The sequence below is a fragment of the Mycotypha africana genome (genome assembly GCF_025528875.1).
Source record: "Mycotypha africana strain NRRL 2978 chromosome Unknown BDF20scaffold_9, whole genome shotgun sequence".
Classification (NCBI taxonomy): Eukaryota; Fungi; Mucoromycota; class Mucoromycetes; order Mucorales; family Mycotyphaceae; genus Mycotypha; species Mycotypha africana.
The window spans coordinates 1,436,547-1,461,371 of NW_026515733.1; the positions used below are offsets into that span (position 1 = coordinate 1,436,547).

Here is a 24,825-nt window from a genome sequence, read left to right on the forward strand (position 1 = left end):
CCATTCAAGCGGTTTCTTTGCGTGCTTATTCAAGCTAATACGCGTATACATAAAACTATTTTAACCGATGTATACACATATAGCTTCTCTGTTATGAGCGCGCAAAAGACGCTATTCATGAGAATAGACTACAGTCAGCTAACACTTTAGGTCTACCAACTTACCCAAATTACCACCTTGAGACAAATAAGAGAGAAAAATGTAGAAGGCTTGTCAAGAAGCAAAGTTCTTTTAAAGTGAAAAATTTTTTCCAGCGTGTCTTCAATCTCCGTTTTTCGAACAACACAGTCGCAAAGTTTATAAAAAATTAATGAGTTCATACTCAGACGTTTTCAAATAAAAATTGGATTGTGTGTCGTTCCTCACACAACCTCAGTTGCCTCCGCTCCGGCTTCCAATGTGGTAAAGCACCCACCCTTGTCATGGACACAACACTTGAAGAACCTATTCAAATAGCCATTGTAGTTTACACCCTCCCATTGAAATTAATAAAAATAAAACTGAATTGCCCTCTATAACGTGACTTTGAAAGATATGGGGAAGAAATAGATCAAAATGCTTAAATTCTATATACAGTTTTTTAGCTTTGGGTTTAGACGAAGCCGCAATATAACTAGACGAAAAAAGTAAATTTTTGAGACCTCCAAGTTATAATTTCAAGATTGAACTACACAAAAATTGAGATGCTTACCTGTAAAAATCAAACCAGCTTCGTGCTGGCGATTAGAGGATGGTGTTCAAGTGGTTGATGCGGGTGATTTTGGTTTTCTAGAAAACTCCGCAGGTCTTCCCGTTGACTTCCATACCGAAATGCTGATGGCCATCATGTTTTTTGCTGCATTGACATCGCGGTTCCATAGTATCTTACAGGTTTTGCAAACAAGGATACTACAGCCACGCACGGTGTCTAATGCTTTCAATGTGTCTGAGCGACAACAATTGCATATGCGTGATGTCAAGTATTCATCAATTGTAACGGCAAGGAGATCACCAGCAGCCTCTCTTCGCTTCAATGCACGCCACAGAACACCAACGACACCAGTCTTATGGCCTTTGATGGGCACTGCACTCTTCCCGAACATGCCATCACCAACTACAATCAAAGGGATCTTTTTAGTGTCGCCTGCACTAAAGGGTTCAGGCTTCCACTTGTTCTTCAGGGGATTACTGTAGAAAGCATGAGTTCTATCAATATTTCTGCGAATAGTGGATGAATTGCTTATCATTTAAAAACCTTACCTATCTTTCTTAGCGAGAACATCGCTTACTTCTCTCGCATCTGCTTCTTCCTTCTCTTCTGGAACCTTTTGCTTCTTCTTCTTCTTCTTTTTACGTTTACAAAAGGCCATTCTGTCGGTATTCTTCTTTGGCCACTTGCTTCGATCTTTCTTCTTCTTCAACCTCAATTGCTTATTGTACTTTGTGGTTCCATTAATAAGCAAATTGACCATGTTGTTGGCAGCACGCTCCTGACCCTGGTATAAACGAAATCTGTCTTCAGCAGTTCCCTCGCCGTAAAAAGAGAACAAGGCTTCGAAGTGCTGCAATATATATTGTACATGACGGTCATGTTGTTCGATGATAGAAGTTTTGGCGGTTGGTATGCCACTTTCGATCATTTTAATTGTGCCTGCTTTCTTCTTTTCCAGCTTTGCAGCGTATCTGATACTTCCGGTCATATGATAATATTCCTTGGTAGAGCAGCTGCGTACTTGATGTTTGTTATGATCTAGTCCGATTGCCGCTGTGAAGACAGATCTTCGCCCTGGATCAAGGAAAGCGGGTCTGTAATTGTCTTGTACTTCGTCATAAGAAAAATCTTCCAAAGTCAAGGTATGATTATGAATGGTCATGTCTTCTTTTGTTTTCTTTTTGCGGCTGAACAAAAAGTCTACAGTAAAGCCGTCCGACCTAACCATGTTTCGAAACATTACATCAGAACTTTCCTTCAAAGCGGTTAGACTATGACAGAAGCAAAAATAGGGGTGTGTTTACTATTAGGCATAATTTTGCTGAAGAAGTTCTTCTATAGTTTTACCTCTTAAAGCCAAACTTTTTGAAGTCGAAGACTTTACAGAATTGTTCGAGTTGGGCTGTATAACCCTTGGCAACTTTTCCGGGAAACATGAAGGGTGTAAGAGCATTTAAACTTATCGCGATGAAACGCCATTTCAGCGATGGAGTAGGAAAGAGAAAGAAACGCTGAGGAAGTGGTAGGACACGGACATCGTACGGTTTATGCTGTATATGTTCTTGCTCGTACGTAAACTGTATGTTCCATAACGCATTAACAAACTTTGCAGGAGCAGCAGAAAGAGAAACGAGGGTTACTTCTCCTGGAATGAACTCTTCAAATTGTTTGCAGAGTAATTCAATTCGGTTTTTGTCAACAGCCGCCAGCTCGAGGTTTTCTGGCCAATGAGGATGACCATGACAGACAGATTGGTAACAATACAGCTGTACAATTCTTTGTACATCAGTGCGTTTGATATTCTAGAATGTGTATAAAGAGAAATAAAATGAATAAAACAGCAGAGCATTAAGAAGGTACTCGGTTACAGCCTTACCGGGAGCATAGTTCTCAATTTGTAGGTAAAGAACTTTGTTAAGCGCTGCTCGAAGCGCTCTACAATGGAGTTCGTGTAAGAGACGCTCAATTCCTTTGCTGCCTCTGTAAGGCAATGACTATATCCCACGGTCAGCTTGTGTTTTACTTCGATAGTAGGGAACTTTGCCTTGAAGTCTGTATAATACTGTTTTATGTCCTCGGATAATGCCGTTTTGTGAGTAACTTGCTTGCCCGTTATAAGCTGACCTACTGAATACCAGAATTGCTGGCAGAATACATCAGGAATAGACCTGTCTTTGTTGGCTTCTTTACTGTCTTTCTTGCTGTCTTCTTTGTTGGCTTCTTTACTGCCTTTGTTGCTGTTTTTATCAGTGTCTTTCTTGTCGCCTTTGTTAGCATTCCTTCTATTCTCCTGATAATGAATGAGGTACGAGTTAACGAATAATTGACTAGAGAATACTATTCTCCTTATGTCAGAGCAGCAAGAGATGACTTTTTCTTGGAATTGTTCGCGAAACGCTGGCTTTACAGCAGACGTAAGAGGGAGCTTCCTCGTGAATACAGTGGAGCCTTCTCCAAGCGTCGAGGTGATAACTTCTTCCTTTGAAGCAATGTGATTGGGGCATTCGAGAGAACGAGAAGTAGAATGACCCTTTAAGCCACAACTGATACACTTGATATCTCCAGTTGTTTGCTTCTTCTTTCTCTTTGCTTGCTTCTTTTCTTCCTTGATTGTAGCTGATTGCTTACGTTTCTTACCGCTACTTCCAACTAAATTTCCGTTAAGCAAACATAAACTTGTCTTGCAGTGAGAGCATGATACTTACCATCAGCCGCAGAAACTGCTTTGTAAAACTTGCATTCATGGTATGCCTTGTTGAAATGTCCGAGTGTTTTGCAATCCTTGCACTCGATGTTTACTAGTCATACAAAACATAATCTGAGGATTACTACTATAACTTATTTGTGGCAGCGCGCTCATGTGTTACTTACGGAAGGACTCATTTTTGACTTTATTCTTATGGGCTTCTGCCACCGATTTGATTTTTTGCAAGATTTTGGCTTTGTACATGCTGAGTAGTAGCTATCAGGATGAGGAAAGAAAGATGAAAGAAGAATAAGAAGAAGAAGATGGAAATCAAAGGAAAGATGTCAAACTTATTTTCTGTAATGCTAGTTTGACAACATCTTATTTTTTATTAGGATTGACAACAACGACCGTTATCTACGCGGCGGAAGAACGTGTCTGGGATTAGTTTAACGCGTAGATCAATTCATATGATCCATAAATAAAGTCTCGTAAACCACAACCATGTATCTATTGCTGATAAGACCTGTTTTACACTAAAATACTCATTACGTCTCGTAGTACTTTAAAGTAATGCCACTATCAATTGAAAAATGTCCACTGACCTTCAAAATAATGTCTACAATTATTTATTCAATAAATCGTCCAAGAATATTATACCATTTCATCCTAAAATAATTTAAAATTATCTAAATTAAATATATATATTGTCCAATAAAATTTGTATAAAGTGTAAAGTTGAAGCTAAATTCTATATAATTATCTGAGAATAAAGCGCGGCTCTTGAGAGCTTTACCACATTTTCAGCCTTCGCTTCGGCAACATTTTGATTTTCATTGAATAATTTTTAAACCCAATGGGCACACAGATAAACTACATATCAGAAAATTGCCCTGGGCAGGTCAAAATACGTGCAGGAATTAAAAATCCTGAAAGATATAGGAAAACATAGCTGTATCACAATATCCTAACTTTTTTTCTCTTTTTTTGGAATTACAATTGAAATCGTCTAAATGAGATGCCCCCATTTTTGATAGGGTATGTACGAGTTGACTGAGAAGTGAGTTAATCAAAATGTAGAATTTGCAGGAACTTCTTAGTATAATAAACTTGATGGTTATAAATACTACCTCAGGCCAACACAGTTGCCAACACAGTTGCTTTACCATCAAATTTTGTTTTTTCTTATTTTACTATAACACGTTACTATATGACAGGATATATAGTAGAATTGATATATGGACATACAGGATATATTGATTCAACACCAAGGAATAATAGGTTATAAGTACTATTCTCTGCCTTCGGCATAAAGAATGATTACAGGATAATAGGTTGTGATCATCCTTTACAATAACTGTTCACTCAACTCAAACACCACGCACGAACACCATTTTCCTAATTAATACTATTCTCCTGCAAGCAGTGCTACATAATGGTTAGCACGAAAAATAGGTTAGTTGCATGATCACTAGATCAAGTCAGGATATGCTTACAAGTCCACCCGCTCCGGGTAGATGCGTAGGCTCCTCAAGGGAGAATTCTATTATTTTACGGTTCAGAAGACGTACGTCTTCTTTAAATTTTTGCAGTAGATATTTTTCTTCTCTTTGAACTGAACTTGATTCAAAATAAAGACCTACTAGTTTGATCTCGTTAAGCTTTTTACTGTTTTAACTATAAGTGATATTTAACTCGTACAAGTCGTCAAATACCACAAAGTACGTCTTTTACAGCTTGGCAACCAATAGACACTCGAACCTTTTTCTTTTTCAAGGGTGTTTTATCTCTCCAGCTGAAAACATTTTGAAGTACCAAGAATTCATGTCTAAATGCAGGCGGCTACTATGTGGAATTCTTAAAAGTTAGTATACTTTATCATAAAAAGTGGTAGATTTATCGGCATTTTGAACAGATGTTTATTTAATATGTCAAAAGGGGTTTTCCCCTACTTTCTATACGAGGATCCGCAATTCTTTTTGAATAATTCAATTTTGTCATTTCTATCTACTTTTGCTTTGCTTTGCTTTTCTTTTTTTTTTTAGAAAGGACATTTAGTAACCTGTCGTCAAAGCACCTCTAAACGTATATATGTACGTGGTGTGAAATACCACAAAATCATTAAAATACATCATAGGGAAAACTTCCGTTACATTGCTGGTAGCTCCGGCTACAGATCATACCACCTGTGAAATTAGTCTTTAGGAGTTATGTTTTTATGGGAATGTCAAGTCAAGTAAAGCACAAAACAAAGTGAGCTACTATGCAAGGTCTTGTTTCGAGTACTTACGTTCGTAACAATGCAAAAAGTTTACGAAAGTATTTGCAAAAGAGATTGAGTCTGTACTCTAAACAAGTCTTCTTCATGAGTATTGCATACGGCAACACGCCTGTTTCTCGAGCTCGTCTAAAGAAAGAAGATGACGAGAAGCGAGTAAACAAAACTGAAGAATTGGAAACACGTTTACTGTCTAATAAAACTTGAATATTATCAAAATAATTATATACCGGGTATATATGGATTACAGGGAACGCTTTTTTTATTCATATTTTAAACATTGAACAGCAGCGAATATTCAGAAACTTATTATAGCTTTGCAAACAGCGAATATTACTGCTAGTTTTCTAATCAATGGCGTTAGGGTTATAATGCAGCAGAAATACGGCGACTAACAATAACAATAGAAGGAAGCGGAAAAAGATGGATATCAAGAGAAGTTCTTTGATTGCTCGAACACCGATGGAACTTATTGCATACTGCTCCCTTACGGTTTTCTGTTTAAAGCGCCTTACCATATGTATTCTAACTGTTTTAATTATATAGGTGAGCATCTTATGTTGGCAAGTGCTTAGAGGGCTTTATTAACAGTCTGAAGCAAACACAATTGTCGACACTACTTGGTAGCTATTTTGCTGATTTTCAGTTGTCACAGCCAACCAGCGAAGATCATGTCACCGTTGGTAAGCAGTGATTAGGCTCGACTTGAGGTTCCGCAAAATCTGTACTTCGCCGAACAAGTACCGCCTTCTATGTCAGCGGTACGGTAGACAAATATCCTAAAGCTTTCACAAATACATTATAGCTGTCCAACCGTAAGATTTTTGCCATCGGAATAAGGAAAAGGCGGAGAGCTTCAATATCCTCGTGATGCTGTACCGCTTTTAAACGGCGACTTCCCCCGTATCTTTTTGTTTGTTGGATATTTTTTCGCTGTCCAGCTCAAAAAGTTCGTTATTGCCGTAATATTCTATTTTGTCCTTTTTTTTTTCCTAAAAAAACGTAGTTACACCATAATAAAGCATATTGAATTACCATGAAATATGTTGAAGTGTGCAAAGCACTTTATGACTATGAAGCTCGAACTGAAGATGAGCTTACAGTAAAGGAAGATAATATTTTATACGTCATCGAGAAGGGAGATGACGATTGGTGGAAAGCAGAGTTAAAGCAAGCTAATGGTGAAGAGCAAGGTTCAATCGGTCTAGTCCCGGCCTCTTATTTGGAAGTAGTAAAGTATTGACATACACATGAATAACCTGTCTTTCGAAAAGGAAACTACTGTCATATAAAGGTTATCCACTTTAAACTCACTTTTGCATACATAAATATCAAAAGGTTCCTGCTATCGGTAAAGTCCGTGCTGAATATGATTATGCAGCTCAACAAGAAGAGGAATTATCTTTTCAAGAAGGGGACGAAATGGATTTATTGGAAACAGACGACCCAGACTGGTTCTTGGTAAGGGCCAGTAATGGTGAGATTGGGCTGGCACCGAGCAATTACGTCCATGATGCTAATGAAGGTTTTGAAGACGCCCAAGAAGAACTTCCTGCTACCTCATCAAATGTTCCGCAACCACCAGCACAGCTACCACAACCAACACCACCAACCATTGCACCACCACAACTTCAACCTATTTTATCACATACGGTAAGTGTCATATCATCACTCTATTCACTCTGTGCTTTTCTTACAAATCTATGAAAGCAAGGATATATTTTAGACAATTACTAAACTCTGTCTGAATATCTAGACTGGATCTACTGCTGCCACTGGCAACGGAAGTAGGGAAGCAATCTCAGATGATGCGCAATCTTGGAACGTTTATGAATACGACCCAAACAAAAAGAAGAAGAAGAAAAGTAAAGGTAGCCTTTTCATTGGCAATGGCATGATCTGTTATGGCAGTGAAACAGATAAAGCATCACCTGTCCAGCAATATCCTATTTTAGATGTGACCAAATATCTTTACGATGGGAAAAATCTGCATATTGAAATAAATGGCAGTGGCAAAGATGCTGTATTAGATTTGCAAGCTTCATCGAAATCGGAAGCTAAAGCAATCTTAGCGAAGATAGCCGATTCAACAAGAGCGGCGCAAATGTCCAATACGCATTTAAATCAGCACACTTCAGAACGACAAATAGCTGCACCTGCACCTGCTATTACATCAATTCAGTCACAGCATGATGAGCAAGAGCAACAGTATACAACAGATACGCATGAAGGAGAAGAAGAGCCTAATTGTGAACCACGATGGGGCATCTCTTTGTATACATTTGGTGCCGAAGGGGGTGATGAGATATCCGTTGCTGAAAATGAGCAAATTTATGTTGTTGATTATGTGCGAACAGATGGTTGGTGGCGAGTGCAAAAGGTAGATGGTGAAATGGGGATTATTCCATCTTCTTACGTCCAGTTTGACGACGAAGAAGTAGCAGAACATGATGCAGGACAAAGTAATGATCATCAACAAAGTTCTCGAAGTCTTGCTCCAAATAATGTAGAAGATATTAGAAAGAAACGTATAGAAGAAGAGCGTGCCTTGCAACAACAAAGAATCGCTGAAGAAGAAGCTCGTGAAAAGCAAAGACGTTTAGAACAAGAGGCTAAAGAAAGACGAAGATGGGAAGAGGAAGAGCAACGGAGAAAACGCGAGGAAGAAGATCGTAAACGAAGGGAACAAGAGGAGGAAGAACGTAGACAAAGAGAAATTCAGGAAAGAGAAAAGCGCAGACAGGCGCAAGAGGCAGCAAAGCGCGCAGAGCTGGCCCGCCACAAACAGTTAGAAGAGGACTATCGTCGCAAAGATGCCGAAAGAAAAGCGTCTCTTGCTCGATCTCAAAGCTCTGGTTCGAAACACAGCAGTAATGGTAGCAGCCGTCATCAAGATTTACCTAAGCCGGACCTAAATAAAATTAGAACATGGACTGATCGCAGTGGTTCTTTTAAAGTTGAAGCCCAATTTATCGATTACCATAATGGTAAATTACGTTTACATAAACTAAATGGCGTAAAAATTGATGTACCTGTGGAAAAGATGTCACCTGAAGATATTAGATGGGTTGAAGAACATACAAAGTCCCATTCCCCATCCGCTTCATCCTCAACAAGGGACCAAAAGGAGCCAGAAATGACACCGCCCATGCCTCCTCGACCGCAACCTACTGGGGGTTCTGCAACATCTTCACGACCTCAGCAAAAGAAGGTCAATGAAAAGTGGGATTGGTTTGACTGGTTCATGATGATCGGTATCCCTATGCAGGCATCGCTTCAGTACGCCTCTGCTTTCAAAGCTGAAAAATTAGATGATAGTGATATAGATAATTTGACACACAAAAAAATGAAAATGCTTGGTATGAAGGAAGAGGATGTCAGACGTGTCGAAAAGTTTGTCGAGACTGGCCAACTTGATTCTGAAGAAGATCCCGCAAAGAAAAGCCAACTTGAAAAGGACGAAGAACTTGCTAGAAAGTTACAGAATGAATGGAACAATGACAATAGCTCATCAAAGACTAGAAGTACGCTCTCTTTTGTAACAATGAAGAAATTTGGTACTAGACATTAATAGATTTTTTTTGTTCTTCATAGCTAGTAGGCCCAAGCCTAGTGTGTCTGCTCCGAAGGATGTACATGCAGATTTGCTGGATTTCATTGGTGATAAGTTAAGTGGTGCTTCTGATACTGCAAGCAAAGATAAAGATAAGGGCCTTGAAAAGCCGAAAAATAATGGCGCAGCAGGGTTTGCTGATGATGCTTGGACGCCTCGATCAGACAATAGCCCCCTCGCCAGCTTAGCTGCTTTGAAGCCAATTCCTGCTGCGCCAGCCGCATCAACTGCAGCAAGCTCATCATCAGCTATAGTATCTCCTGGCCCCTCTTCTGCTCCTGCGGTTCCTATAGCACCTGTAGGTCCATCTCTGGAAGAACAAAAAGCAGCGGAAGAAAAGCGTAAACGCATGCAAGAGGAGGAACAAATACAGAAAATTCAATTGATGGGCTTACAACAGAAAGCTAGAGAACAACAAAAGCAATTAGAGGAATTGCAAAAGCTAACAGAACAACAGCTACAACTACAGAAGCAATTAGCTATGCAAACAGGTACTCAACAACAGCGTCTGCAGCAACAACAACAAATGCTCGACATTCAAGCACAACAACAGATGCTCCAGCAACAATTAGGTCAACAGCCATCCCAATTACAGCCTTCTTTGACAGCACAGCCTACAGGCTTTATGGCATCACATTCTATAACTTCTCAACCTACCGGTCTGATGTCACAGCCCACTGGTAGTTTGGCTAATCAATTAAGCTCTCCTGGTCGTTTAAGGCCTTCTGCTAGCAATAACATCTTCTCTGACCCTACGTTAGGTCAGTGGCAGCCTAGTCAGCCACCAGCAATGCAGCAGCCAGTACATACAAGCTTCCCACCGCAACAACAACAACAGCCAGAGCAGAATTTAGCATGGCAAGCGCTCCAACCTCAAATGACAGGCTTTCCTTCGACTGATATTAACAGTAATAGTAATGCCTTCCAGCCACAGCAACAACAACGACAAGGCTCTTTACCACTTCCACCATCCTTGTCACCCACACCTGCTGCTGCTGGACAGCAAAGTAATATTTTCATTAATAATGGTGCTCCTTTTAGAGCACAAAGCATGCAGCCTACGGGCAGACATTGGAATATAGCCAGTAAGTAAATTTTTCACAGAGCCGATAGACTTTTAATCTTACCTACTATTGAATTATTCGATAATATAGCACCTGATAATCCATTTGGATCCCCTAACATGGCTCCATTGCAAGCTCAAATGACAGGCATCAACTTTTCTACACCCAGCCCTCAAGCCTTTAATCAAAGTCCATTGCAACCACAACAAACTCAAATGCAACAGAATTACATGCAGTCTCAAATGACAGGTTTTCCTACTCAACAACAGCCAGTAGCCGGAAATAATATCTTTACTCCACAAGGTTCAATGCAATGTAAGTGGTTTTTTTTTTAAGCTCACCTAGGGATAATTTTTATATTTCCTGCAAAATGGTTACTAACCTCAATATGTATTTTTATAGATGGCCAATCGGCATTCCCTGATCAGCGTCCTTGGTAAAGAAAGAATGTCCTTTGATTCATACTCCTTTAAACTGTAAACTAGAAAATATCATTTATAAACTTATTCTCTCCAACCTATTAATCGCTCGATACACATTTATATATAAAATTAAAAAGCCATTATATTTTTCTATTCATCTCATTACTATGCATTTTATCGATCAGTAATGAAAATTGAACTTTTATTCAATACCTTTGTGATGATATAAAAAAAGAATGTGCGCTTTATGATAAAATTGAGGGAAAATGATTATAGAATTTCATACATATTGCGACAGATCAGAGTATACTATACGTAAGTAATTCAAAGAGCAATACGTGATGTTGTATGCGTAAAGTAAGCAAACAAGAGGATGTTGGATTCTTCATTGGTGCGCATAAAATAACTATTACGATCCTCCAAACCACAAGGATCTTATAAAAGCCAAAATTTATGTAATGGCGACATGTCTTTTCCATAGAAACTTATCGGTGGTTGGTTTGACTTTGTCCCTTAGATTTATGCACAAAATTAAGGCAACGCTTCCCTAACAACGTACACGAAGTATTTGAGTCATACTGTCAAGTTCAAGAGCACTGCTTAAGCATCATGACTGCAGTTAGATTTGATACTCATGCATATCACAGATTTTTTAGGAAAAATGTATTTAAAATTGCAACGAATTGTAACTCATGAATTCTATTTGAAAGTTCTCTTTATTGAGAGAGATAATACAGAATTGCTATTAGATATACTATAAAATTTGAATTATATAAAAATGGTAAAAGGTTATTATGATGATACGTGGTATTCAAATAGTTGCAGAATGAATGAGAAATAGTTACGTGAAACATAGTTTGAATCATATTAACGAGAAGAAACAGATGATTCCCTACTATTGCCACCCAGTTTATTAATTCCACGACCAATAGCACTCAAACTACCTCCAACTAGCCTACTTCCTCCGGTCAAAACTTTACCACCAGCACCTACTCCGAAGCCAACAACATCAAATGCTAAACCAGTTGTAGTATTCAGTAACGATGTTCCGTCGTACTTACGGATTAGTAATTGAGGCTCCCATTTCAAGCGAAGCTTCAATACAGCACCATTAAGTTGAACATCTATTTCCTTTGTGGCGAACGACTCCAAAGTGGCAATTGGAATAGTACCTTCTGCAAGCAATTCATGGGAGCCTATTTGATCCCAGTCGTAAATCTTCACTTTCAAGGCTGCTGACGTACGAGATGAAACGGGTACTGTAAAAACCTCGTCTCTGAATACTGGTGAAAGTGTTTTCTTATACACTTGTGTTTTATAAACGCGTTCGCCATTTAAACTAAATTTACAATAGGGATCGCTCTTGCCATTTCTATCAACACTTTTCAGGCCGCTTGCGGATATAAGTTGAACTGTCAAACTTCCTTGGTCTAATTGAAAAAAACGAACAAAAGTATTAGAATAATTTGTTTCAGCAAGGTGTATCCTATAAAGAATCTTTTACATATACTCACTTTCGAGGCTGTCTTGTGGATCAAGTCGAAAGTGAACAACAGGAATATATCTGAAGCTCAAACGAATTTTGCCTTCTACGCATTCTAAAAGACGATACTCTTCAACCTCAGATTTTCCTTTAGCTGTAGTAGATTGCTTTTGAATATTCTTGACAATGTCTTGGACTGGGCTTGTCCAAAAGCCGAAACGCTTGCCTTTATCTTCAGCTTCACGTACAGAAACAATGAGACGGGAGAGGTCCAACTCTCTCACAAACGCATCACCAGATTCATTATATTGTAGAATTTTCCCTTTGACAGGGGTAGTTGTAAATTGAGCATCATTCGAATCTAACATAACATCAACAACCGCTTTAACTTTGGAAGGTAAAACAATATCATGAACCATCACACTCAATACGCCTGCTGTATAAGCCATCAAATTGATTTTCCCATCCTCGGTTATTTGAATTGGTTCACCGTGAAGATCATGTGTTGGAGCTTCATCTGGTGTAATTTTAGTGCTACTATCCATATTGGACTCTTCTTCATTATCTTCAGCGTTTGCATCGGCACTTTTGGTTTCGGCTTCGGCATCTCCTTCATTCTCACTGACAGTAAAAGCCTTGGCCAGTGCCATCGTAGCGAAGAAACTTGCTTCATATTCAAGCTTGCCCTTAGCTGCTTTTCCTTCTTTCGTCTTCAGGTCAACATTTCTACCAATGCATGGAATTTGTTAGTATTCTTACAAGATGAAATAGAAGGAGGGATTATTTACCGTTTGACAAGTGAACGAGGCTCAAAAGCATTTTGTTCGCTTTCAATTTTCTTTTCTTGCACAATATCTTTAGAAATCAATTCAGTCATACCCAAGAACTTATCACTCTGAAGTTCATTATAATCCATAACTTCCAATGTGAGGTCTTCACGTATCGAATGAATAGGAACGTATAGTGCGGTATCCCATACTGGATTTAGGTTATCGAGAACTGCTTCTGTTCGTCCGCGTACTTGTAGGCCTGACATAACACGGACATATGGGTCTGATTTGCCACCAGTAAGTGCCTCCACATTTTTAAGATCAGTGGCTTTATTTAATTTGATACGAACAACGCCGATTGGAGGACGGTAACTGCCTCGCGTCAGCCCGCTCGCAAAATTGGTAAGCGGTATAGGCTTCCAGTCCATCTTTAGATGAATCTTACCGGTGCCATCCTGCAGATTCCACCACTCATTTTTCTCGTTGATAACCTGGTTTTCCATATCCATTAAACTGGAAGTCCAACGACCCATAGGCTTATCTTCACCAAGTATACTGTTCAGAATAGTAACATTAAAATCAACATTATTTTTGTCCTCAACGAAGAACTCAGCATATTTGTTCCAGCGAGGATTGACGCTACGCTTGAAAGGAGCAGTACGGAGTTTTTCTTGACCATTCACCTTCAAAATAGCATAGGCGTTGATATCATGACCAGCAGATCCTATGACAGGAAACTTACCAACACCAGGTAGGTTCTTCATGAATGGAATCCCCGATTTCTGTTGCATAATTGCTTGGCCTACATCCTTGCACTCATGGATATAGAATCTTACGACACCGCTATCCGATTCAACAGCAGGCACTACAGTTCCGTCCTCTTCTGTATGTGCTACTGATACAGGATACCAATTGGCATCTGCCCTGATTTCGCCTACTTGCTTACCATTACGTAGTAATACTAAGCTTAAATCCTTCAAGCTATAATTGCTTTCCTGTAGATCCTTTAAATTTAGGATGGCTTGTCCCACTTCTGAATCGCTGCCGGAGTTTTGATCCATGACTCTAAAGCAGAGCATGTCTTCCATATTGTTGAGTAAGACGAAGCAGGTTTCGTTCCACTTGGGATTTGATGAATTCTTAATAGTTGTAGTACGTGTTAGCTCGGGTGTGTTGACATTACTGACGTGGAAGGTACAATAAGGATTAAGGGAACCCAATGAAGTCACGCTCTGCTTGAGGTTGTTAGCAGAATAGACAGTGACAGCCAGCACGCCGTTGGCGCTTTCTGTATCTTTTTTATTCATAAGTGACGGCACATCAATGACAAGTTTGTTGGGAGCATACATCATATGGCCCAAATTTGAATGAACTTGGTCTTTGACAAAAGATTCTAACCCGGGGATCTATTGTAATGCCATTGAAGTTTAAAAAAAGATGATGAGAAAACCTTTTACTTAATTTGCTATCTGACTTACGTTATTGATATCGAAGCCGAATGTTTCACCACCAACTGGCTTGAGAGCATAATCAAATTTCGGCTTTTCTAAAAAGCATGCTTCAACAGATTTGACGTGAGGCATTTCATTAAACAGTTTGAGCTTTATTCTCAAATGACCGCTGAATGCAAGATCCTCGAGCAATACTGGCATACCAGCACCTATCATACTGGAGCCTACACGTATAGTAAGGACAATCTTTGGCTCAACTCTTTGTTTAGCTTCACGAGCAGTTAAATCAGACACATCATCGGGAACAAAAGAAAATTTGCAGTCCACACACTAGTGATAAATGAATGGTCAGAGGGAAAGGGATAACTAACAGCTGAAATATGTATTATCAAACGTACAATTTCATCGGGTGCAGAACTTGGATACACCTTAACACCATCCAAACTAGGTGCTTTTGTACCCAAAGTAAACGTACTCAACCGAATCGAATCTAAGAAAGGTGGTGTATTTTCGGATAATATGGCATCGGCCTGTCCAATAATCTGTGCTGATAATGCTGGCTCAAACATCAACCAGAAACGTTGCAAGAAATAGTTCAACCATTTGGCTGTTTCAGCTGTATTTTCTAGGCGGTTCACGTTGACAACTCTCTGCATATCATAACGTACATTTCGACGAAAACGCTTAATATATTTGCGGTAGTAAGTTGCTATGAAAGACGATCAATAGGTATCGGTTAAAAATAAATATCTTTGTAATTTCATATCTTTTAACTGTCAATATAACATCCTACTGAAGAAGGCACCGACTATTACACATGACAGGGCCCCAAAACGAGTTTTCGACAAAATCCATGTGGCAAGTACCGTTACAAGGACAACGCCACCATTTTGGAACCAATCACCGAAACAATTATCTTTAATAAACTGATTTACTGTATCATGCGAATTTACAGCACAACTAGTAGTACCTAGATCCATTTGTTTTCATTAATCTTCCATTCTCCTTTGTGTTCAGAAATGCAATTTGTATTTGAGATATTACCGTTTCCCCCCACTATCACGGGAGCTTTTGGCATATTATTGTACCAAACTGTTGTGTTTTTAATTAAAGGTTCAGCAATATATGACCCTGGAGCTTTTACATTGGTTGCATTGGTGACTTGCTGTATGGTTAGATCATCTTTCTTGAGGAATAGCCTCTCCGTTTGCTCCAGAGTAGACTTATCCTTATTCGTTGTGAATATGTTGTCTGTAGTGATTTCAATTTTGGGAATATTGGTGTTTCTCATGACTTCTGCTTTTTTTTGCTCAGGAGACATTTCTGGTGAAAACGCGTGTACAGGGCCTCTCGCTCTTTGCTCTTTTAACGTATCATTGATGTTATTATGTAATTGTCTAGACTTTTCCACTGAAGCATCTTTCTGCTTGTCTGATCGTGAAGACAGCTTTGCTGTATTGGTAGAGGGGTCTTCCATTGGGCTGAGGATAATTTATTCAAAGAAAAAAAAATAGAAGATAACCCGAATTACTTTCATTTACTTTTATAAAAGCTCGAAGTTTGAAATTTTTCTAGGTTTCAGTTGAATAAAATAGCTAAAAGGAAGGTTTCAGATACAGTGAATTTTTATATGAATGTTTGATTAAGGAAAGTATATTGAAATAATAGGTCAAAGATTCCCTTTGTTTTTCTTTTTACTGCTCGAATATTTGTTCATTTTGGTGATCAACACTTGTACTAGCGATATTCCTTTGTTCATTATCTTTAAATAGGCGTCAGCGGGTGTTAAAGCTGCTTGATTGTTGCCTGGCACAGCCATATAAGTATCAGTTGGACTAGCCTCTTCCGCCCTGATCATACTCGGCGTGAATACCACAGCTAAATTGTGCGTATCCACATTATTCTTGTGAGCATGTTGTGAAACTTCCTTTGAAAATTTACAAATGTAGCTCAGCAAGGCGTAGTAGTTTGGAATGCGCTGAATCGCTCGTTTAGTTTTCTCTTGACATCCTAGAATATATTTTACGAACGTTAAAACAACAGTGACGCCTACAAATCAATTGAAATCACGTACCTGGTAAAATGCCTATACTTTTGTTAAAGGTGATGGAAGCTCTCTGATAAACACTTTTGATAATGCAAATGCAGCGGACACATCAATATCATACTCGTTAAGGTTCACTTTCACACCTATAAGAAGGAGTGTTGTATTCAGCTGCGGAAAATCTCTTTAAAGAAACTTGCATTAATGTGCTTAACGTTATTGAAGTTGTTTTTTACCAAACGTAGTTCATCACTAGACGGTCATTTTCTAAGGATGCTCTCTTTGTCCAATTCTGACAATGAATGTCAATAGTTAGTTTTTACAGAAACATAAAAGCCCTCAAAATCATTCCCTTCTCATGTAAATGTTCTACTATCTATATCACAAAGGTAGGAATATACTGTGTCGAGGTATTTCCATTCTAAATCGGCCAGCTCCTCTAATTTTCGTCTGAAAGCTAATGAGGGTAAAGGGCGTTTTGATTTCTGTATTGTCGCCACGTCAGTGGCTATAGGCAATTGCTGATCATAGTCAACTACCCTTTGCGGTATGCATTGTGGTGCCAAGGATATGTTCGCTTTCAACTCTTCAAAACTCTGTATATAATGCAATTTGCGGGCGAATTTTGGACTGACATTTTTTATTTGCGAAATCGAATACTAATCTATATTCTTTTGATAGACGAACATTCGGGTTGTGAGCATTACATCAAAAGCGCCGATTTCTAGGCTTCGCTGCCTCATTTTGCAGTAACTCCTGACAGGTTCAATGGAAGTAAAGATTCAAACATGACGAGCTTCGAAAGTCAAAAAGGAAGAATAACGAAGGTAAATTAAAGGAGTGTAATGAATTTCTTGCGTTTACTGACAGTATTATCTCATGATACCCGTCAGGTTCAAGTATTACTATTTTTCAAAGACTTTCATTATAGCCTTTGTTGCTGAGGTATCTAGATCTATCTTATCAGTTTTCGTTTGCTTTGCCTCTTTCAATGTGAGTGCACTCTTATACGGACACAATATTTTGAGCCAAAGATCTCTTTTCTCCCTTCTTTCTTCCCTTTCAAATGATGCGACATGGTCTTAGATAATGCGCCAGTTTATTTTTTTTATAGGTGATAGATTTTTGAACAACGACGTATAATCCTTATATATACAAAGTAATTCTCCAAAGCTGAAGGTATTGTTTTTTCGCGACGACATATTTCTCTTTATGTCTTTCTACTCTTCATAAAGTTTGATGCTTTGATAGCTTCTCTATTCTTCTTTCTGTGGTATTGTCTATTGGTAGGTTTATTTGATTTTTGTTGTTGTTTCTTTTCATCTAACAAATCCCATAGCCAATCAGGATATTCTGAATCATCTAAGGCTACTGGCTCAGGCTTGTCTTTTAAATATTGTAACCCTTTCAACACAGTGCCTTTCGGTGCAGCAGAAGGCTTCCGTTCGACTGTATTGTTAATGGTGGTGGTTGTCGATGATGCATCAGCTATTCCAGTCTTCAGTACTTCAGTGGCTAATTTGTTGTTCAATAATGCGCATTAGTAACCAATGTCAATGCATAACAATGCAGCTACAGGAGCCATGTCAAACGGAATTGCGGGGGTCGTTTTTATTTACCTGGTTCAGCATTGCGAAAAAAGATAGAAGTATGTAAGCGATTCAAACGCAAACAAGTTTGACTAATAAGTGGCCGTGGGGATCTTACGAGTGTGGCCAACATGTTCTGAAGTAAAATAAGACGAGAATTATTCTTTTGATTCTTAGGGTCGTAACCAAGTAATAATGGTTTCTCCCCTTTTTACCCCTCCCCCACTCTGCTTGAATTTGGGCTCTTCCGTTTCATGGGTCAGTCACAGCAGAGTCACGGCAGCCATATACGTTTAAAGAGAGGTTTTTATTGACAAAACATTTTCTTTAAAACCCAGTGGGCACAATGTTATATAAAATTGCCCGGGGCAGATCCGACTGTTTGTAAAAGTATCTGAAAAGCCCTTTAAGATCAAGGGTAAAAACGAGTTTTTCACAAGGTTGAGTGATTAGAAGGAGACATCCATTGGAGCAGTAAAGATCCTAGAGCAACACCCAAGGGTGGGGGTTCTTTGACGTGGAATAGATAGTCTAGCTCATATAGTATGTAGCAGAGGATCGGCCATTGGTGTTCCCATTGACGTTTTATCATAGGTTGTCTTGGCGGGTGGTTGGTAGCTGATTTAGAAGATACGAAAGGGGATCTTCTATTTGCTGTGGTTGCTGCAGCCATATACAGTGTTTTTACTTCCGTACGAGACACTCTTGAATTTTTAGTGGATAATCTGAGTTTTATTTGGAGACGTTTCTAGGTAAACCAGGATACGAATTGAAATATCCTATGAGACCAGATAAGATTTCTTAGGAGACAAAAATAAAATAAAAACTTCATCTTAACAAAACTTCTCTATCTAAGCATCTGTCCCAAAAAGTTTCGGAGTGTCTGATCCAACCTAAGCAATCTTCTACAGAGACTGAGAGGCAGGCTTGCTTAATTTTAGGAGTTAAGGTATCATAGGAATCTAAAGGGTTTCGTCGACTGATACTTTTAATTTTGGATCAGCACTCTTTGATAGGATTTAGAAAGGGTGAATATGGTGGCAGGAAAAGAGACTTGTATCCACGTGAATTGATTGCTTTCACGACAAATTCAGAATGGTGCATTCTGCAGTTATCCATAACAATGAACATATCCTTTTTGTTAAGCTGATGCAAAATATCCATTACACTCTCGACAAATTCAACAAAATGATATGTGGTAGTCCCTTTCCTAAGCTTCGGTTTTTCGTCATTGTCTCGTTTCCGTTTTTTCTCACTTTGGAATTCCTTTGGAATGATTTCGGCCTCCTTGACTGTCATAGGCTTAACTTTTGAAAAATCGACAATACCGAAGTGAGAGATACAGCCTATGATACTTATATTCACACCCTGTTGAGGAAATACTTTCACGTTTGTTGCTTTCCCAACTTTCGACCATGCGCGATTTCTGATTATATGCATATTGAAACCAGCCTCATCCATAAATACACAATTTGTTTGAAAATCGACGCCTGCAGCCTTCCATTGTGTTATGACACTGACACGAAGGTCAATTGTTCTAGGTGAGTCTCTTTCAATAGTATATTTGGATGCATTTTCAAAGAAAGAGCACATTTCTCAGTTATATGCTTCCATAAACCAGAAATAGAGATAGTAAAACCCTCAAAGTTACTAATCAATTCTAGACGGACTAAGGAAAGAGTAAGTGACGGATTTTCGTCAAATAGTTTCAAAATGAAAGCAGTGTGCTCAGGCGAAAACTTCCTGCTGGACATCGTTCGCTTCTTTAATTTATCTACTGTAGGGTTTAATGGGATTATAGTACCATTACTATCGTTGAACTTCTTAACTAACTTGTATGCTGAGCTGCGCGGAATCCCTGAAAGTAACGCAGTTTCTGTAACACTTTTGCCTTCTCCCTGCAAAAGATATATCATTTTCTTAATTAATGCGGTATTATACCCTCGTCGTTGTTTCGTCTCCTTGATATCAAGCGTCTCCATATGCGACTGCAGATCGACTACGTCAGACATCTCAACATTAGGAGGCTCTGCAGGCTGTTGTGGTTCACCGTACTGAACCAGTGTTTGAATATCGTTGTAATCAATATCCATTTCATTAAATTTATTGTCTGCTACATAATAGCCTTCCTTGACGGGGTTAAAGTGAATAAAATCTTCCATAATGCAGTTGTTGGATTAGAGATTGAAGGGTAGTCTCGCTCGGTAAAAGTTTGATTTTGTCTTTTTTTTTTTTTGTTTAAATTCATGTGCGATTTATTTGAACAGAAAGACAGAAAATGAAAGTAAAGTTGAAGACAAATGGTATAAGAGGAGAAGAAGGGGGGCTAAAAGAGGCACATGGGCGGCACATTATGAACAGTACTCATCACAGTGTTTAAGTAATGTCTGGTGGGGACATGTTTTCAACATTCTGTAACGTGATACTTAAAGTTACAGAGGATTGGAGTCTCTGTAAAGCATTCGCTGTGGACCAGGCTTCATTGTTGATGGTTACATACCAATGGTATTGCCAAAGGGTTTCCAAAATATTACCAACCAATTCTAAGGTGTAATTCTCAGTGTATGTATCTGTTGGAAGCTTCAACTGGAGTAGAACATGCCAGACATCATCTGGAGATCGTAGAACATCAGAGAGTGATAGATAGACTAAAGCTGCGGACCAAAAGGACCATTTGATATGGCAGCCAACGACAAAGTGAAAGTCATCTTCAATGGGTGCTAGACATAGTGGACATTCGGGTGATGGCCAGCGCTGAGGGCGTTGATTATGCAAAGATAACCTTGAACTTAATGATGCGCGCAGCAACCGCCACCAGCAGGTAAAGACCTTGTGTGACAATCGTAAGGACCAAAAGACTTTCCAAATACGAGGATGGCAAAAACCGGGTGGGCAGATATAAGGTACTTGTGGGATGCCCAGCATAGAGAATGGACCCGGTAGTTTCTCTTGAAGATATCGCTGAGACCAATATTGTCGTAATAGTCCCGGAGTCAACTTAGTAATTAGAATGGTCTGTTCGCCAACTTGAATTCCCCAGTGATCGCACCGAGGAACCCATGAAGACGCGTCAAGGGCGACAATTGGTGTTGCTCGCTGATGGGCCCTCTGACATGGCCAAGTCGGCGAAAGTACATCGAAGCGGAAATCACGCGGCATGAACTTTTTGAGCCTAGGACGCCAGGAAAGGGGAGGAGTGTCTTTTCTAAGCAGCTGGAGTAATTTACCTATCTTATTAAGGTTAGGGAGATCTAACCGAAGGTAGTTAGTGAACATGTTATATGAATAGGACCAAGAAATTGCATTTGCTACAGTATAGCGCAAAGGTATTTGAGACAGGTCATAAGCGTCCTCATTGTTCGTATGATTGACTGGTACCAAAGCAAAACGGAGTGGTGTATCTGCGTACCAGCGTCCAGGCCAGCTAGTATGTCCCATTAATGCGGGTAGCTCCATTAGAAGCCGTGTTAAAATAGATAACGTAGGGAGCCCTTTAAAGAGAGGTAAGAAGGCCCGAGGATGCTGCAGCCATGGTAGAAAGGAATGGTGACCAGTACATATGTATATGCAATGGCCGATCAAGGGAGTAACGAAATCACTGTTGCATTTAGGCCGAAGAATACGGTGAACAAAGATAAGCTGTAATGCTAGATGTTGCTGATGTATATCAATGATGCCCAAGCCGCCAAAACACTCGCGGAGACAGATAGATCGCCAAGAAGGAGCTGGACGGAAGGGGAGAACAAATTTGCGCACGACAGTTCGAATGTTGTTTAACCATGTCTTTGGTACTGGTACTACTCGTAACAAATGCCAAATTTTACTGAGAACTTGAGAGTTTACTACCAAGGACAAACCGCGAACGGAAAGGCCTCGATCTTTCAACTTACTGCAATGCATTTTAATGATGTTAGTAATACGCGCAAGGTAAGATTTCAGCTGCCTCGGTGATGAATAGAGGGGATATCCTAAATAACGAACAGTCGATGTACTTTGCTTCGTATGGTATTCAATCCCCTTAGATTGGGCTATAGCTGCCCAGGATGGACAGCAATCCCCAGATAGAGAGACAATGACGGTCTTGTTGATGTTAACTTTGGCATTACTGGCGTCTCCGTACATAGTTAACAGTTGTTCCAGTATGGACCATTCATCAGATGAGGCCAGAAAAACTTCCAAATCATCAGCGTAGCTTAATAATTTGAAGACCGGTGGATGGTACCATTGGATAGGGCTGTCGTCTGCTCCAGTATCCGGATGCCGAATGATTGGAGGATTGGCCGTTAAAGATATTTGTGTTGAGAAAGGTGACAGTGACACTCCCTGAAGAGAAGAAGCCAAAATAGTACGTAGAAATGGCTCGAACATCAGATTGAAGAGCAGAGGCGACAAGGGGTCTCCTTGGCGCAGTCCACGTTCTTGTAATAAAGGCTTTCCCAGAAAACCATTAATTGAAACAGAGATGGCCGTTGAGAAAAATAAGGACATTAGAGCTGAGATAAGATGAGGAGGAAAGTTGAACCGTGACAAAACCAGTCTGAAATATTGAGGATGCACCCGATCGTAGGCCTTTTCCTGGTCGAGCAGGACGGCTACAGCTTCGGAAGCATGGGGATCGGAACTACGGCGGAAACTATCCATCATTGTAATATTCACCCATCCATTATCTGAAATCAAGCGATGTGGCATAAAGCCTGTCTGATATGGGTTAATTAACTGAGGAAGAGCCATATTAAAACGATTCGCGAGAAGTTTGGTAAAGAGTTTAGCATCGGAATTGATAAGTGACAATGGTCGCCAATTACTCAAGGAGGAAGGGTCCCCCTTCTTAAACAGCAACACCATCCTAGTTTGTTTCCAAGACAAAGGAATATTACCATGTAAGGCCTCATTCAAAACGGTCAATAATAGAAGTTTAGCCTTGGGGAATTTGTAGATCAGAAACTTGTAAAGTTCGAAAGGCAAACCGTCCAAGCCAGGACTCTTTTGGTTGGGAGTATGATTCACTACATCTAGCAATTCTCCGGTAGTGAAATCAGCGCCCATAGTATGTGATGCCTGGTCTTCTAAGATGACATCTTCTGGTATATTGGCTAAAAGAGTGTCCACTGCTGCTAAATCAATGTCCTCTGGGGCATATAAATGACTATAGAACCGGTGGGCCTCTTGTAAAATCTCGGGCGTGGTTTCCAATAGTTTACCACTGACGCTACATCTTAGGTGATGAATAGTCTGCCGCATTTGACGTGATTTGATAACCCTATAGAAATACTTGGTATTTCGTTCTCCTTGCTCATGCCATCTGGTAGCGGAACGAAGTAAAACTTTGTTCATTTCGTCCTTGGCCTCCTTATCTAAGGCATCGTTCAGCTGTTTTATCACCGCCTGTTGGCGTGTGTCGTTTTGGAAATCACTGGAGATGGATCCGGCAGACAGCAATTGCTGAAGCTCCTGCTGTAGCTTTTGGAGGCGGTAACGTCTATGCTTTTGAAAGCCACGAGTGAAACTTTCACTGGTATCTTTCAAGGCACGTTTCAGACTTTCCCACGTTTGTTGAGCAGTTTGATCACCACCGACTCAACAGAGGCGAAAAAGGAGTTAATGACATCGGTTAACAAAGCTACGAAAGTATCATTCTGCAGTAGAGAAGTGTTAAAGCGCCAAAATCCGGGGCCAATATCATGCCTTTCCGGAAGTAGATCAATTTGTAGTAATTGGTGGTCTGTCCATGAAGCGGGTAAATATGTCTGTTGGCAGTTGGATATTCGAGGCTGATGGTTTTTGCTACAAAAAATATAGTCGATGGTGGAGGTTTGAGAGCCTCGGTGAAACGTAGGTTGACCGGCCGAAAAGCAATTGTCGAAATGTTCTAAAAGCCATTGATGCCAGGAGACAAAACGAGGGTCGTCACAGGTCTCATCGAGCTTCAACAGACTTAAATTAAGATCTCCCAGTATTATGGAAGGTGACTCTGCATGACCCGTAGACGCGAATGGTGAGGACATAAATTGTTCTAAAAAAGGTAGTCTGTTGGTGGATTGTGCAGGGCCGTAGATGTTGGTAATAGAGCATTCTACTTGTTGTAGAGTTTGATTATATACTGATGCACGTATGCACCGCTCATCAAGTGAAACGGTAGCGTCCTGCAGTGTGAGGTTTTTGTTTAAGCAGATAATGGCAGAATATTTAGTGAATAATACGGAGCAGTTGGGAAAAAGATAAGATTGAAAGTAGCTATTTTGTTGTTGCGTGAGATGATCTTGTAGGTGAAAGGCGGAAACTTCCTGTAAACATAAGACATCCAAAGAAAGAGATGATGATTTGAGGTAAGATAAGAACACTCGTTGATTGTTCTTATCTGCATCCTTGAAAATGCTACGGGCATTTAAGGATGCAATACGCACATGGTTTTTACTCATGGCCCTTACGGGCGATCGTATCAGAGGAGCTCGACTGAGCTTTCTCACTATTTATATCGGAAGACTTATCTTTGACAGTGGTAGACACAGTTGGACGCTTCAAAATCTTCTTGGGAAGAACAAGCGGAGTGTCGACATCCATGGTAAGGCGTTCGTACATCGGAGCGTATTTAGAGTGCAGGGTTCCTAAACACGGGATATCAGTGTTATTTGATTGCTCTGCATCAAGAGCAATTGTTCCTATATCTGGGGTTGACCTCAAATGGGATTCTACCCCGTAATCAAGCATGTGTGCGTCCTGATCCTCGGATAAAT

General features: G+C 39.8%; 7 protein-coding genes across 7 annotated transcripts; 2 read left to right on the forward strand and 5 right to left on the reverse strand.

The window, feature by feature from the left end:
- Positions 1-1,539: 1,539 nt before the first annotated feature.
- Positions 1,540-1,854, reverse strand: BDF20DRAFT_887679 (uncharacterized protein; the record flags this gene model as incomplete). The annotated part of the gene is made up of 1 exon (XM_053082039.1): positions 1,540-1,854. A coding segment is annotated over one exon (288 nt), but the record flags the coding sequence as incomplete, so codon positions are not given.
- A 393-nt stretch (positions 1,855-2,247) lies between these two features.
- BDF20DRAFT_787945 (uncharacterized protein) lies at positions 2,248-3,122 on the reverse strand (the record flags this gene model as incomplete). The annotated part of the gene is made up of 3 exons (XM_053076141.1): positions 2,248-2,493; positions 2,568-2,892; positions 3,001-3,122. Coding segments are annotated over 3 exons (693 nt in total), but the record flags the coding sequence as incomplete, so codon positions are not given.
- A 246-nt stretch (positions 3,123-3,368) lies between these two features.
- On the forward strand, positions 3,369-3,878 carry BDF20DRAFT_887684 (uncharacterized protein). The gene is made up of 2 exons (XM_053082040.1): positions 3,369-3,646; positions 3,747-3,878. Exons 1-2 carry the CDS (start codon positions 3,483-3,485, stop codon positions 3,823-3,825), a joined length of 243 nt encoding a protein of 80 aa, XP_052933746.1. The 5' UTR covers positions 3,369-3,482; the 3' UTR covers positions 3,826-3,878.
- A 3,199-nt stretch (positions 3,879-7,077) lies between these two features.
- BDF20DRAFT_825269 (uncharacterized protein) lies at positions 7,078-10,772 on the forward strand (the record flags this gene model as incomplete). The annotated part of the gene is made up of 5 exons (XM_053077964.1): positions 7,078-7,308; positions 7,412-9,179; positions 9,250-10,353; positions 10,423-10,647; positions 10,735-10,772. The coding sequence occupies 5 exons, from the start codon at positions 7,078-7,080 to the stop codon at positions 10,770-10,772; spliced, it is 3,366 nt and encodes a 1,121-aa protein (XP_052933747.1).
- A 703-nt stretch (positions 10,773-11,475) lies between these two features.
- Positions 11,476-15,993, reverse strand: BDF20DRAFT_713293 (uncharacterized protein). The gene is made up of 7 exons (XM_053076099.1): positions 15,503-15,993; positions 15,252-15,428; positions 14,857-15,167; positions 14,486-14,788; positions 13,026-14,413; positions 12,269-12,963; positions 11,476-12,184 (listed from the first exon to the last, which is right to left on the reverse strand). Exons 1-7 carry the CDS (start codon positions 15,933-15,935, stop codon positions 11,622-11,624), a joined length of 3,870 nt encoding a protein of 1,289 aa, XP_052933748.1. The 5' UTR covers positions 15,936-15,993; the 3' UTR covers positions 11,476-11,621.
- Positions 15,994-16,127: 134 nt separating this feature from the next.
- On the reverse strand, positions 16,128-17,245 carry BDF20DRAFT_838248 (uncharacterized protein; the record flags this gene model as incomplete). Its single annotated transcript, XM_053079139.1, has 5 exons — positions 16,128-16,507; positions 16,533-16,585; positions 16,739-16,794; positions 16,904-17,098; positions 17,210-17,245. 5 exons carry the CDS (start codon positions 17,243-17,245, stop codon positions 16,128-16,130), a joined length of 720 nt encoding a protein of 239 aa, XP_052933749.1.
- Positions 17,246-17,712: 467 nt separating this feature from the next.
- BDF20DRAFT_825603 (mitochondrial ribosomal protein L37-domain-containing protein) lies at positions 17,713-17,937 on the reverse strand (the record flags this gene model as incomplete). The annotated part of the gene is made up of 1 exon (XM_053077989.1): positions 17,713-17,937. A coding segment is annotated over one exon (225 nt), but the record flags the coding sequence as incomplete, so codon positions are not given.
- Between the last annotated feature and the right edge of the window lie 6,888 nt (positions 17,938-24,825).